General features: G+C 38.8%; 1 protein-coding gene across 1 annotated transcript in view; it reads right to left on the bottom strand.

Moving 5' to 3' along the window:
- RECK (reversion inducing cysteine rich protein with kazal motifs) overlaps positions 1 to 15,943 on the bottom strand; it is a gene marked incomplete at both ends in the record, with an annotated part of 76,164 nt that overhangs the window by 14,255 nt on the left and 45,966 nt on the right. Inside the window, 6 exons of the mRNA XM_079705920.1 lie at positions 861 to 1,049; positions 2,210 to 2,350; positions 5,691 to 5,827; positions 7,716 to 7,928; positions 12,389 to 12,568; positions 15,509 to 15,776. Of these exons, the coding sequence (XP_079562046.1) occupies positions 861 to 1,049; positions 2,210 to 2,350; positions 5,691 to 5,827; positions 7,716 to 7,928; positions 12,389 to 12,568; positions 15,509 to 15,776 (1,128 nt within the window). The remainder of the gene's footprint in view (positions 1 to 860; positions 1,050 to 2,209; positions 2,351 to 5,690; positions 5,828 to 7,715; positions 7,929 to 12,388; positions 12,569 to 15,508; positions 15,777 to 15,943) is intronic.

Genomic DNA, 15,943 nt, shown 5'->3' with positions numbered 1-15,943 from the left:
GGTTAAGGAAACAGTGAGAAAGCAAGACTCTCAGAATTTTAGAGAAGGCGATAAAGCAGGGCACCTTTTAATGTGCTCTCTCGCAACCACGAATCAACAGTGTAGTTTCCATCCCCCAGTTTGCTTTGCATGACGTCAAACTCTGAGTTTTACTTCTGGGAAAGGGGCAGAGGGGAGAGAGACTGTTGAGGAAGGGGTGGGGAGGGGTGGACTTGTGTCCTTGCCTGTGGAGGGCAAGGGCTTTGGAGTCGAATAGGCCTGGGACTGAATTCTGCTTTGGTCACTTACTAGTTGGGTGACCTCTCTTACCATCAGCTTCTTTACAATAGCACCCGTATCAAAGAGCAACTGGGAGGATTTAAGGAGATAACACAGGCCAAGACTTAGCATAGTGCTTGGCACACAGTTAAGAGTTCAAGTGTTAGTTATTATTAGCTATTAGTCCCTTCTTTTTTTTTTTTTTTTTTTTGCTGTACGCGGGCCTCTCACTGCTATGGCCTCTCCCGCTGCGGAGCACAGGCTCCGGACATGCAGGCTCAGCGGCCATGGCTCACGGGCCCAGCCGCTCCGCGGCATGTGGGATCCTCCCGGACTGGGGCACGAACCCATGTCCCCTGCATCGGCAGGCAGACTCTCAACCACTGAGCCACCAGGGAAGCCCATATTAGTCCCTTCTTGATGAGGCTTCTAAGAGGGTTCCTTAGAAGTCCTCATGTTCTGTATAGTTGAAAAATACTTCCCTGGAATATCTGCTTTGTAGACTTTACTTTCTGGTGAGAACCCATCCAATGTTCTCCCTACAAAATTAATATAACTAATCTCATGTTAAAAACAAAAAACAAAAACAGTTCAAGACTCACTTTTTCTTTTTCCTCCAACAATACAAGACTTCTGAAGGTCTATACAGTGCATCTCTATACAGTTTTCTAAGAGTCCACTTTGTCCACATGAGCAAATTTTATAACAACCAACTTCCCCTGCAGATGATGGCACTTGGATCAGTGTCCCTTGACGGACAATAAAATCAGATGCTTCTCCCAGTTTGCAACCTGTATAGACAAAATTAGCTGAGAGAGTTGGTATTGTTCTCTGATATTGTTTTATGACATTAGATACACTTCACACAAGTCTTATAGGTACTGTGTGGCCACTAAAGATTATGTAATAGAACTTTCACTAAACTAAGGAACTGCTTTGGTTCACTGGCCAAAAACATATCCTCTCAAACAAAAATTCCATGTTCTGTGAGATGGTGGTGATTAAAGGACATGTACCTCAAAGTTAGCAATAGTTCTGTACAAAAATGCTATAAGATATGTAGTTTTTTATTTCTTTAGGCTTATCAAATGTATGTTAAAATCACAGATATTTTTAAAATGGAGTATGGCGACTGACTAGTTTTAGAATAATCTTGGTCAGAAAACTTTTAGTGATGGAATACAAGTACATCTTAAATTCAAAGAAAAGTTGAATACTTGATTGGACTTAAGGAAAACCCATTTGTTTCCAAATGTAACAAGATTTATTATGATACTATAGCTGATATATTATAGCATTACACAAATATTATACATGGTCCTTTGAGACATCATGCTTATTTAATCTTTTGTTCCTTTTTACTTCACACATGTTTAAAAATGTTGATTCTAACATGATAAAGAAACATTTTCAATTGGGAAATAGATAAAAGAAAGCAACTATATTCTAAAGGGACCCACAGAGAGATAAAGACCATAAAAATTCTACGGGATAAAAATTTTTCAGCCTTAAAATCATGTGCATTTCAGCACAACATTAAATTTATGAAGATAATTACACATCCGATTGAGAATGTTATTTCTCCATGTTTTAAAGGAAAGAAAAGAAAAAACACGAACAATGGCAGTACATCTTCTCAAACATTACAGCATAGAAGACAAAGTACAAAAAGCTGGCCCAAGGGTCTTTCTTCTTTTGTTGTCAAGAACCCTATGACTCATTATGAGAGTCTGGTTTTGGATTGAAATTAGGTTACAATCAAAATGACTATTGAAAATTACATTTGTCTTTGTCTTTTTCTGCTTACATAAATAATACATGTTGGAAAAACCTTGACCATTATAGAAAAACATAATTTAGAAAATAATCTCATTCCAAAGATAACTCCTATGAAGAAACAGCAGAGGCACGTACTCATACCCACCCCACACCCCACCCATCTGCCTCTTACCTTGAACACAAGAGTATGGAAGGCAGGGATCACCAGATGGACACCCTTTCCGGTTTACCTCACAGAGCTCATTAGCGGGGCAAGGATTTGGGTTACAGGGATGAGTTACCTCTTCTACAATGTTACCTAAAGTACTTGGTCCTGAAAAAACAAAAACAGATCAGTTTAACCAACCCAAAAGAGTAACAGAGGTCTGTAAATTGTCTGAGTTAATGACATCTGGAACAAATGGACAGCTCATGAGGACTGATTCTAGCAAGCTATTAAAACACTCAGGGGCTTCCCTGGTGGTGCAGTGGTTGAGAGTCCGCCTGCCGATGCAGGGGACACGAGTTCGTGCCCCGGTCCGGGAAGATCCCACATGCAGCGGAGCGGCTGGGCCCGTGAGCCATGGCCGCTGAGCCTGTGCGTCCGGAGCCTGTGCTCCGCAAGGGGAGAGGCCACAACAGTGAGAGGCCCGCGTAACAAAAAAAAAAAAAAAAAAAACAAACAAAAAAAAACACTCAGATTCCTTGATCATTTGTGCATTTAGCATAAACATACATTCATTCATTTGTTATAAATAAATGTTATTGGGTGCCTACAATACACCTGGCAAGGTTCTAGGTACTGGAGATACAGTAGTGAACAAAACAGACAAATCTCTAACATAGAGTTTACATTCTTATCAGGAAATAGACAATAAATAGACACTGTGTGTGTGTGTATGTGTGTGTGTGTGTGTGTATGTAAGTAAAAAGTTAGATAACAATAAATAATAAGCAGTATAAGGGGATGGAAAGTAACAGGTATATTTTGAATAAGGTAGTCAAATAGCTTATGTCTAAGAGGGATAATTTAGCACATTTCACCATAAATGATGATAATTTATTATGGTAAGATGAACCCTATACCATGATTATATTTCTTGTTAAACAATGACCAAGGAAGAGTCTCATTAATATACAGTCATCCCTCAGTATCTGTGGGGGATTGGTTCCAGGACCCCCATGGATACCAAAATCTGAGGATGCTCAGGTCCTTTATATAAAATGGCATACAGGGGCTTCCCTGGTGGCTCAGTGGTTGAGAGTCCGCCTGCCGATGCAGGGGACGTGGGTTCGTACCCGGGTCCGGGAGGATCCCACATGCTGTGGAGCGGCTGGGCCCGTGAGCCATGGCCGCTGAGCCTGTGCGTCTGGAGCTTGTGCTCCGCAACGGGAGAGGCCAAAACAGTGAGAGGCCCACGTACCGCAAATAAATAAATAAATAGATAAAACCATAAAAAAAAATGGCATACATAGTATTTGCATATAACCTAAGTACTCTCTCCTGTATAGTTTAAATCATCTCTAGATTATTTATTTATTTTAATTTAATTAATTAATTTATTTATTTTTGGCTGTGTTGGGTCTTCGTTGCTGTGCAAGGGCTTTCTCTATTTGCGGCGAGCAGGGGCTACTCTTTGTTGCGGTACGCGGGCTTCTCATTGTGGTGTCTTCTCTTGTTGTGGAGCACGGGCTCTAGGCACATGGGCTTCAGTAGTTGTGGCTTGCGGGCTCTAGAGTGCAGGCTCAGTAGTTGTGGCACACGGGCTTAGTTGCTCCATGGCATGTGGCATCTTCCCGGACCAGGGCTCGAACCTGTGATCCTTGCATTGGCAGGCGGATTCTTAACCATTGCGCCACCAGGGAAGTCCATCTCTAGATTATTTATAATACCTAATACAATGTAAATACTATGTAAATAGTTGTAAATAAAATGTAAATGCTACGTAAATGGCTGCCAGGTGTACAGCAAATTCAAGTTTTGCCTTTTGGAAACTTCTGGAATTTTTCTTTTCCGAATATTTTCAATCTGCAAATGCAGAACCTGTGGATATGCAGGGCCAACTATATGTGTGATATTTAAAAAGAGTATTGAAATTTAAACAAAAGCATTTCTTTAAGTTTCCTCCCGCTGAAATAGTTTCCTTCTACACATATATTTGACTGCTCTAATAGCATCCAGGATTGTGAATACATTCATTTTGCTTACTTGATTTTAGGCCAGACTCACCTTCTAAGGCTAACAGAGGTAGAGGGCTCTTGGAGTTTATCTCATCCAGCCCAATCATTTTATAAATAGGGAAGCTGAGACTCAAAGAAGTGATCTGCCTATGATTCTAGTCTAATGCTCTCTTTTTTTCTATACTGGTCACTAAGGCTAAGGGACACAGTCTGTTTGTCTTGAGGAAATATAGCAGATATTTTCTGCTATATATAGCAGGATGGCAATGGGCCCACAGATAAAAACATCTCTCCCAGTTTCCCTTACAATTAGGGGTGGTTTTCCCTTACACTAGGATATGGTGGCTAGAATTACAGTAGTCATGTTGTGATGATAAATACATGAAGTAACCTTGATGGTGGAAGCCAAGCACTAAGGATGGTGGAGAAAGGAAAAGGAGTCTGGGTTCCTGGTGATGGAGCCACTATAACAGCCCTGGACTATTTACTTCTGGGCTTTCTTTTGCTTCCATCTGTTCTGTTATTTGCAGTTGAACTTAATCCTCTCTAACACAGACAAACAAAGCTAGCAGGAGCTGAATTCACTGCCTTTCCAGCTAGCTCATGGCACTAATGCCCCCTGGTGGCAGCCTAAACACTTCCCTTACCCTAACTACATGGTGTGTATGAGTTCTACTTGTTACTCCCTGGTTTCCACCACACATAGTCACCTCCTGCCAGGAAGCTTAGCTCCAGAATCCCTCAAGGAGATACCAACTTATTCTTCTAGCTCTTGGCAGGAGTATTGGGCACAGAAAAATTCCATTTTTCATGCACTAACCCAGACCATCATTTCTTACCCCCTATTTGGTGGATAAGTCCAAGCCAACACCTGTCTCAGGTCCACTGATATTCTGAGGACAGAAAGCTGAAGACTCCCTAGGCGAAATTCCACTTCTTGGTCAAATCTTGGCAAGGAGACGGCAATGATAAAGAGCTGGTTATCTGAATATGCTGGCCCCTGATTCACCACTTAGAATTCCTGATTGATAACAGTTCACTACCTCCTCAGACTGATATAATAATTGCTTCTCTGTACATATTTTAAGATGGGGGGATTGACATATACACACTACTATATATAAAACAGATAACTAATAAGGACCTAATGTATAGCACAGGGAACTCTACTCAATACTCTGTAATGTCCTATATGGGAAAAGAATCTAAAAAAGAGTGTATATATGCATATGTATAACTGATTCACTTTGCTGCACACCTGAAACTAACACAACATTGTAAATCACCTAGATTCCAATACAAATTAAAAAAAGAAAAGAAAGAAAGATGACAATTCTTTCCTGAGCCAAAGAGGCCAAGCAAATAAGAGTCTGCAGTTGAGGTAGTATCATTAAACCACATGTTCTCAACAGAATGATGCTCATCTAAAGCAAACATCAAGGGCAGAGACAGAAGGGAGAAGCCTTTGAAATTAAAAAAACCGAAGTACTTACTGAGATATGTATCCAAAGGTATACAGTTCTCCAGGTCATCTGTAGGTGATAGAAGCTCACAAATACTTTCAGCTGTGTGGTCTTCAGGGAATTTGTTCTGGTCCCCACATTTCTTCAGAATCTCCACACAATCTGATCTTGAAAAGGAAAACACACACAAATTTAGGGTTTGAGGAACTGCCTCACGTGTCTAGCCAATATCAATTCTGTTTCAGTTTTCATAACTCAACAATGTTTCACACTTTATAGGTGTAAGTATGACAAAAGAGAATAAGAGTGATAGCAGACCTTATTAGGTTGAGGAGTAAGTAATGTATTACCATATCAAAGCATGCCTAACTTCCTCCGGCCTGAGATCAAAGGCCTTGCTCAAATTTTACACTCATACTTACTGTTACTACCATCAGTGTGGTTTTTCACTGTCTTTGAAAGGAAATGAACCTAGGCTAATCTGATTTTGCTCTTTGAAAAATCATACATTGTCTCAGGACCTTATACATGCTTGCTTCTTCTTTTCTTCTTTTATCACTCCCTTCCTGCCGTTCTCTTTTTTAAAATCTGCTTTGTTATCAACATTAAGGTGTTTGGCCTATAACAACTGGAAAATCCATTACTTTAAAATTTTCTGTCTTCAATGGGGATTTGACATCTATAAAATTTCTGTGCTAAGAGTCTATAAATTTCCCACTTGTTGCCTCTTGCTTGTCACCCAGTAGTTACCCCTCATCTCTCCCCTACTCGGGCCACCCTCAAGTCATGTCAGAGAACAGATCCGGACCCTATTCAAGGTTGAAATAATCTGCAGTCAGTCATCAAGTGCCCAGCAGCACTGAGCCACATACCAACACCTTAAGGGCTGGATATTACTTTGGTTTTGGAAAAAAAGATGCTTGAAGAGCAGCTGACACAGATTACTATGTAGTTAATGCTTTTGGTTTCACCCACTATAGCAGCTTTCATCTTTATCTTAGATCCTTTTTTTTTTTTTGTCTTCCTATTTACTTTTTTTAAATTTTATTTTTTATTGGAGTATAGTTTTATTTATAATGTTGTGTTAGTTTCAGGTATAGCAAAGTGATTCAGTTATATATATATATATTCTTTTTCTTTATATATATATATTCTTTTTCAGATTCTTCTCCCTTATAGGTTATTACAAAATACTGAGTATAGGGGGCTTCCCTGGTGGCGCAGTGGTTGAGAGTCCACCTGTCGATGCAGAGGACACGGGTTCGTGCCCTGGTCCGGGAAGATCCCACATGCCGCGGAGCGACTGGGCCTGTGAGCCATGGCCGCTGAGCCTGCGCGTCCGGAGCCTGTGCTCCGCAACGGGAGAGGTCACAACAGTGAGAGGCCCGCGTACCGCAAAAAAAAAAAAAAAAAAAAATACTGAGTATAGTTCCTTGTGCTATACAGTAGGTCCTTGTACTTTATCCTAGATCTTAAGCAAACCATTCACAAAATGTTTTAGGAACAGGCCCTAATGACTATATTTACTAAGTCTTTCACTCATCAAACATTTTTGGAATACCTATTGTATATTACGATTATGCTAATCCCTGAAGAGGAGAAAAAGAGGAGAGAGGAGATAACAAAAGAGAGGTACAAAGAATAAACTCCTCAAGGAGAGCAAGGTCTAACAGAATATAAAACAAGTACACAAATTAAAATATACAAATAGAATTGTGCATTGAAGATACACAATGTTTCTTGAACTAAGTTCCATAAGAGAAGTACAAATAAAGGTCTACAGAAATTTGTAGTAAGGATAAATTACTATCAGCTGGAGAAATCTGGGAAGATTCCATAGGAATGACTGGTATTTGAGAGGGGCTAAGAAGGACAGGTGGTGGGTGAGTGGAGATGGAAGAGTATTTTCAGCAGAGGACGAAAAGTGGGAAAGCATTTGACATGTGGGGGTGATGGGCAAAAGGAAGTGGTGGGAAAGAAAACTAAAGATAGGCTGTGGGTAGAGATCATGAAGGGTCTGAACCAAAACCAGACAGTCATTATGATGAAACTTACTTGCAAATAATACTTCCCCGGGATTTACTATGACAAGGTTTAATCTGCAGTGAACAAGCTATTGCTTTCCACATTTCTGGCTGGCACTTTTTAATGTCAAGAACAGGTATGTTGATAAATGGCATCTTTATGCTTCCTTTCTCCCACAGCTTCATGTCATTCATGGCTCCCTGATCTGACTGAGCATTGCAACTCCTGAAAAGTTCTGTTGGTCTGAACAGAAAAAAGGCCAGAAGGAATCAAGAGGCAATTACTTTCTACAGAGAAACAATGTGTAAAATCTTGACATGCTAATGCATCAGGAAAATCTGATTTTTTTTTAAAAGAAGAAAGTACATACAACCTATCAAAGATTGTCAGCTTTGAATATATGAAAATTCAATGTAGACACAGACACTAGCATTGACTCTGATTGCAATTTTTCTTTATAATATGGATTTTTGTGAGGCAGTTAAAAACTTTAAAACACTGTGGACAGGACTATCATCTCCAACTATACAATTTCTTTCATTTCACAAAATAAATATTAAAGTCCAAGTTTTAAAAATTGAGGTATTATTTATAAAAATAAAATTTACAGATTTTATGGTTAGTTTGATGTGATTTAACAAACATGTACATTCATACAGGCATATCCAAATCAATAAAGAAGCATTTCCATCACGTCAGAAAGTTCCTTTGTGTCCCTGTCCAGTCAATGCCCTCCCTGCTGACTGCACCCCAGAGGCCACCACCATTTGTGCTTAGATCACCATAGATTAATTCTGCCTGTTGTAGAACTTCATATAAATGGAATCATACTATATGTATTCTTTTGGGTCTAGTGTCTTTAGCTAAATAATCTTCTTGAGATTTACTTATGTTGTACATATAAATTGTTCTTTTTATTGTTCAGTAGTATTCCATTAATTAATGTACCACAATTTGTTTATCTCAGTGGTTCCCAAACTTTTTGATCTCAGGACTCATTTACATTCTTGAAATTATTAAGTTCTCAAAAAGTTTTTGTTTGTGTGGGTTATATCCATCCCTACCCATCACATTGTAAATCAAAACTGAGAGATTTTTTTTTTTAAACTGAGAGATTTTTAAAGTACTTATTAATTCATTTAAAATGATAATAAACCCATTACATGTTAAAGCAAAAATTAGTGAGAAGGGTAGATCTGTTTTATAGTTTTGAAAATCTGTTTAATGTCTGGCTTTATAGAAAAGAGCTGCATTTTCATATCTGCTCCTGCATTCAATCTGTTGCTGTTATCATGTCTTAAAGCAGCTGGAAAACTTCACTCTTCACTCTTTTGAGAATGTGAGTGAAATAGGCAAATAACATCTTAGTATTATTATAAAAATAGTTTTGATCTCAAGGGGTTTTGGGGACCACAGACCACACTTTGAGAAATGCTGGTTTATTCATTCACTGTTTTATAGACATTAAGGTTGTTTCTAGTTTTCATGTCTCTTTCCCCTGGCTATGAATGGCAATTTTGGGTCATAACTTATTAAGAAACTGCCAAACTGTTTTCCAAAGTGATCATACCATTTTACACTCTCACCAGCAATGTATGAAACTTCTAGTTGGTTACATGCTTGTCAGTCTTCTAATTTTAACTATTTGGTATGAGGAGGCATCTCATTGGGGTTTTTATTTGCATTTTGCATGACTAATGGTAATACACTTTTTCACATACTAAGTGGCTCTTTTGATGTCTTCTTTGATGAAGTGTCCTTGAAAATTTTTTGCCCATTTTTTAATTGGGTTGTCTGACTTTTTATTATGAGGCTGTAGGAGTTATTTATATATTCTGGATACAGGACCTCTGTCAAATGCACATGTGTGTGATTGTGTGTGTGTACATGTGTAATATATTGAATATTTTTTCTCAGACTGTGGCTTATCTTTTCAAATTTTAAATGGTGTCTTTTGGTGAACAAAAATGTTTATTGTTCAACTCTAGTTCATTAATTTTTTTCTTTTATAATTAGTGTATTTTGTGTCCTGCCTACAAAATCTCTGGCTATATCAAGGCTATCAACATAGTCTCCTATTTTTTTTTTCTAGAAGCTTTTATTTTTAGCTTTTATGTTTAGTTCTACGACCCATCTTGAATTAATTTTTGTGGATGGTGTGAGATGGAGGTTAAGGTTTTTTTTTTTCATACAGATATTCAGTTGTTCCAGTATCATTTGTTGAAAAGATGTTTCTTTTTGCACTGAATTGCCTTGCTGCCTTTGTTGAAAATCAATTTATATGTGTGGGTCTATTCTTGCCTCTCTATTTTGTCACTGATCTATTTGTCTAAACTTATGCCAATATTACATTGATTTAATTTCTTTTTAAAATTAAAAATTTTTAATTTATTTATTATTATTCTTTTTTGGCTGTGCCACACGTCTTGCGGGATCTTAGGTTGCTTGACCAGGGACTGAACCTGGGCCCTCGGCAGTGAAAGCACAGAGTCCTAACCACTGGACCACCAGGGAATTGCTACATTGACTTAATTTCTATTGTTTTATAATAAGTCTTGAAATCATGTACTGTAAGTTCTCCAAATTTATTCCTTAAAAAAATTGTTTTAGCTATTCTAGGTTATTTGTCTTTTCATATGAATTTTAGAATTAGTCTGGCACTTTCTATTTTAAAAAGCTGGTTGGGATTTTGATTGAGATTGCACTGAATCTGGAGATTGGTTTCAGGAGAATTAACATCTTAACAATATTGAGTCTTCTAATCCATGAACATGGTACTTCTCTCCATTTAACTTCTCTCTGCAAAGTATTCTGGTTCCTAGTGTAGAGTTCTTGCACATCTTTTGTTAGATTTATCTCTAAGTATTTCTTTTTTTTTTTTTTTTTTGCGGTACGCGGGCCTCTCACTGTTGTGGCCTCTCCCGTTGCGGAGCACAGGCTCCGGATGCAAAGGCTCAGCGGCCATGGCTCACGGGCCCAGCTGCTCTGCGGCATGTGGGATCCTCCCAGACCGGGGCACGAACCCGTGTCCCCTGCATCGTCAGGTGGACTCTCAACCACTGTGCCACCAGGGAAGCCCAGTATTTCATATTTTTGATGCAATTGTGTAAACTTTTTTTTATAAACTTCATTTTCTAATTGTTTGTTGCTAATATACAGAAATGCAATTGGCTTTTGTATGTTAAACTTGTACCCTGTGACTTTGTTAAATTCAAGGATTTAAGGGGAGCTTGTAGGCAGATTGTTGGGGCATCTCCTTTTGTGGTTCCCTCCTTTCTGGGATTTTCCAATTTCATATCCAGCCCCTCTGGCAGCCCCAAACTGTGATCTCTTAACTCCTCAGCCCAAGACTGCTGCTTTTTGCTTGAATTCTATATGCCATGCCAGGGGACTGAGATTGCCCATGAAGAAAAAACTGGATAAATGTGGCCCCCACTCAGTGTGGTTTCTATCTTTCATGAGATGTACCTCCTCCTGCTTTTGGTCACTCTCAAATACCTTCAAAACAATTATGTTTTTATATTTTGTGCAGAGCTTATAATTGGTACTGACAGGAGTGACAGTCTGATACAAACTGCTCCACCATTACCAGAAGCTAGAACTATGTGCAAATTTAACTTGAAACATTTCATAGACTTCAAATTTGCTCAACCTCTAAGCCAGGTCCTTATTGGCTAACACTAGTTGTAAAGATATCTCAATTTTCTTACTCAAAATAATAATCTGAATACTTTTAAGAGGATCGGATGTGTGTTAGCTTGAGGTGAGTATCCTCTGAAATTCCTTCTGCCTCAACTGAATGATTCTCTTCCTTTCTGTGTTCTTGATCTCTGGGCTGCAGCTCATAAAACCAGCCAGTCCGCTTTTCTTTAGAAACTCTCCCTCCCTGGCTTCTCGGATATGTATTCTCTATGCTTCTGGATGCCCTTTTTCTGTTTTCTTCATTGCTTCTTCAGCCATTAATTCAGTTCTTGGCCCTTATTTTTCATACCATAATTGATATCTCAGGGAAATACCTATTCAAATTGCTTCTGTAAAGAAAGTTTTTGTATGAAATAGGGGACTCACTGAGTGGGAACTTCAACCAATCTGAAGGTCCTTCAAAACAAATTGTCTGGGCTTCCCTGGTGGCGCAGTGGTTGAGAGTCCGCCTGCCGATGCAGGGGACGCGGGTTCGTGCCCTGGTCCGAGAAGATCCCACATGCTGCGGAGCGGCTAGGCCCGTGAGCCATGGCCGCTGAGGCTGCGCATCCGGAGCCTGTGCTCCACAACAGGAGAGGCCGCAACAGTGAGAGACCCGCGTACCGCAAAAAACAAAAAACAAAAAAAACCCAAAAAATTGTCCATAAGAGGGCATTCGGATGAGCAAATTGCTCACAGTGTTTTATTCTGCAGTGAATCATTTCCACTGGTGGTGCAGCAGAAGGGAGAGGGGAAGAATGGTAGACTGAAGGCAGAGGAGACTCTGAATTCTAGAAGTTTGAAGTATCTCGAGATTAGAAGGGACTTTGTTACAGTGCTTCCTTTCCCAGGGGTGATTTACAAGATAGAATATAGCATTTAAAGATGAAATGATAAAGGTATACTACTTCCTTTTAACTTAGCAGGAACAAAATCAGAGTAAAATGATCTTTTCACTTATTTAAAAACAAGGCAGTTAATGATAAAATATTTCTATTTCACGTATAGTAATTTGCTCCTACCTGTTGTTAAAATTAGTACAGTAAGTAAGATTTCTACAGCCCAACTGGCAAGGTTCCCGAACATCTGCTAAACAGGTCAACATGGACACTTCCACTGGATTATATTCACAAAAGCGATCAAACTCTTGCCAACTCTGTGTATTGCCCCAGCTCATGCTATAAAGTTTAGTGCACAGTTCCCTGAAACAAAAGAACAAATGAAGAAACGTACAGATGAGCCAAATGAATAAATATTTGATTTGCATAACACTTGAACTCTATGAACTGTACTTTAGAACATAAATGAAAAAAAAAGTACAAAAACCAAAAGACTAAGATCTATCTTCTAGAATTTAGAGCCTGAAAAAGTAATCTTTTATATGAAAAAGTTAGCTTTCTTTTATTATCCACCTCTTTCCTTTTTGCTATGGTTTCTAGAAAGCTCAGTGCTAAATTTAATGTTTAATTATAGTATTTGTACATCCTTATTCTTGGCACAATTATTCCCCTTTATATTTCTGATCTCTCTTTTACCTTTACTTGAAGTAAGGTAAAGCATATGGTTTTGCCTCCACAAAGATATAGTCCACTATACTTATGGTTCAATCACAGGAGGCAAAACTGTGACATGATCCTCAGACTCCTTTTTTTTGTGTGTGCGGTACGCGGGCCTCTCACTGTTGTGGCCTCTCCCATTGTGGAGCACAGGCTCCGGACGCGCAGGCTCAGCAGCCATGGCTCATGGGCCCAGCTGCTCCGCGGCATGTGGGATCTTCCCGGACGGGGGCACGAACCCGCATCCCCTGCATTGGCAGGTGGACTCTCAACCACTGCGCCACCAGGGAAGCCCCAGACTCCTTTTAAGAAGCATTATAGACTTAGGGTTCACTGGATTCTCCCTGAAAAAGTATCCCCAAGCCACTTATATTCCTTAAGATATACCAAGATAGCCTACATGTAAAGGCTTTATGAATTCCAAAACTGCTATAAACTATTGTATATAGCAATATATACTATATATATATATATATACACTATTGTAGTATGTATGCATTTTTATTTCAGTACTCGATGATTATAAAGCAACTTCAGTGCATGTATATAGCTAAAATAACATCAGTATCATTTCCAAAGTGCTTTCACACATTATATTCATTAGTTTAATTTTTAACATTTATAAATGTAATAAAGGTGTAAAAAAAAAGTAACACATAATATAAAATTTTAATACTACCGGAATATGCAAAGTCACAAGTAGAAACTCTCTACCCCTGTCACATTTTGACTCTCATAATTACCCCTATGTGGAGAGTATCTTTACTTTTATAAGTTTGCTCATTTACTCTACCAGCATTTATTGAGTGCCTGTTTTGTGTGAGGCCCTGTTGAAGGCACTGGAAATGCAGTGGTGAATAAAAGAGATAAAGTCCTTGCTCTCAGTTGAGCTTACACATCATGGGGATGAGAAAGCTGATATCAAGATCCATTAGGTAGGGACTTCGCTGAAGGTGCAGTGGTTGAGAATCTGCCTGCCAATGCAGGGGACACAGGTTTGAGCCCTGGTCCAGGAAGATCCCACATGCCGTGGTGCAACTAAGCCTGTGCTCCACAACTACTGAGCCTGTGCTCTAGAGCCCGTGAGCCACAACTACTAAGCCCACGTGCCACAACTACTAAGCCTCTGTGCCTAGAGCCTGTGCTCTGCAACAAGAGAAGCCACGGCAATGAGAAGCCCACGCACCGCAACAAAGACTAGCCCTGCTTCCCACAACTAGAGAAAGCCTGCACGCAACTAAGACACAACGCAGCCATAAAAAAAAAAAAAAAATCCATTAGGTACCTTGATCTGGAAATCAGTCCTTTCTTTAGTCCTAACTTTCTGTATGATCTTGGACAGATTGTTTAACATCTCAGAGTTATTTTCTATATATATACAAGAATTATTCAAATTGACATCAGTCATAAGATGATACCAGTCATCTTGTAAGGTTTCATGAGGATGAAACAAGATGAAAGTGAAAGCATTCAGTAAACCATAAAACCTTACATCAAGGTAAGAGGTGCCATGTTTCTTACTGAAATTCTTCTGGGATGACACAGCCAGTCCTATCTCCAGTGACTACACGGCATAAACTCTTTTGTAGACATTCAAAGAAGTACTCAGAGCAGAAACTAATACACCATTGTGAAGCAATTATACCCCAATAAAGTTGTAAAAAAAAATTAAAAAAAATACATCTCTAACTAATAAAAAAAAAAAAAAGAAGTACTCAGCATCCCTCCCATATGTACATTTATTAATTCCTATCAGCAACCCAATTTCCTGAATTATAGGGCCAACTTAACTTCTCTTTTAGCCCTTCTGTTAATTTTCTTTGGATATTTTCCAGATTTTTTCATATTTTTGATAAAGTCTGATGAGCTGTTCTAGGCACAATTTTTTGCTAAAGTCCATCTGATTTAGAAACCACAGGAAAGATCATTTCACTCTTTGTATGTCACATTCATTTCAGGATATTCTAGTAATATGTGGTACCTTTTCACCCAAAATATCTCTAATAAAGCAAACTTCTGTTTCACCTGTGTTAAACCATTACCTTATCTCCATTTATTCTTATCTCTAGATTGTGTTTCCTCCATCCTACACAAATAGTATTGCCAATTTTTTATCCCTAAGTGTATCATTCAAATGAATGCCAATACACTGCTGTCTAACTTTGGATATAAGTGCCAGCCCAGGTTATTCACCAACATATGCAAAAAGTTGATTAAGTTCAAAGTTTCACAATTTAACACAAAGAATATCCCTTAGATGTCTGGTCAAAACATCTCCTAAATTGTAAGCTTACTTGACAATAACCTCGAGGGTAGAATTCATATTGCATCATCTTTAAATATTTATTTCCCTGCCAATGCTAAACCTCCATACTCCAAAACACAGTGCTTTTAGCTCAATGTACAAAAACAATGTTCTATATATAGATGATGCTCAATAAATATCTGCTGGATGAAAGAATGATTTTATATCTTCTAGACTCTTAAGACTACACAGTAGAATATAACACACATTTGCTAGACTTAAATTCGTTAATTAAAATGCTATTTTCTACTGTTTTTAATAAAGGAAAATGAGGTACTGACCTACATGTTGAAGTGTTTGCTTTAGAACAACAGTGCAATTTAGCGCCATCAAGGCCCGTAGAGGGAGGAGGGTGTACAGTGACTCCAGGGTGGACAGATTGTGAGCTTTCAAGAAAACACTGCCAAAGTGGATCCTGAGGCAAAGGCTGGGTCTTACAACCCTCGATGAGGCCATCAACAATCTCCATTTCTGTTTTCTTAGACATCAGAATTCTCTTGCAGGCATTTTGGCAAGCATGATCTTCAGCTCTGTCACAGCAATATAAACCTACATTTTCAGAATATAAGTGGCTTAATTAGCTGGTTTTATGTCATGCATTGCTCAGACAGAAGGACCCAGTGGTGTACTGGAACCTGTTACTACTCTTGAGTCATGTCAATTTCTCCAGGATACTGAGCCTACCAAATTCTCTCTCCATTACTTTGCAATATAGC

The sequence above is a fragment of the Hyperoodon ampullatus genome, assembly GCF_949752795.1.
Source record: "Hyperoodon ampullatus genome assembly, chromosome: 6".
NCBI classification, from domain to species: Eukaryota; Metazoa; Chordata; class Mammalia; order Artiodactyla; family Ziphiidae; genus Hyperoodon; species Hyperoodon ampullatus.
This window is presented reverse-complemented; position numbering and strand designations above follow the sequence as displayed.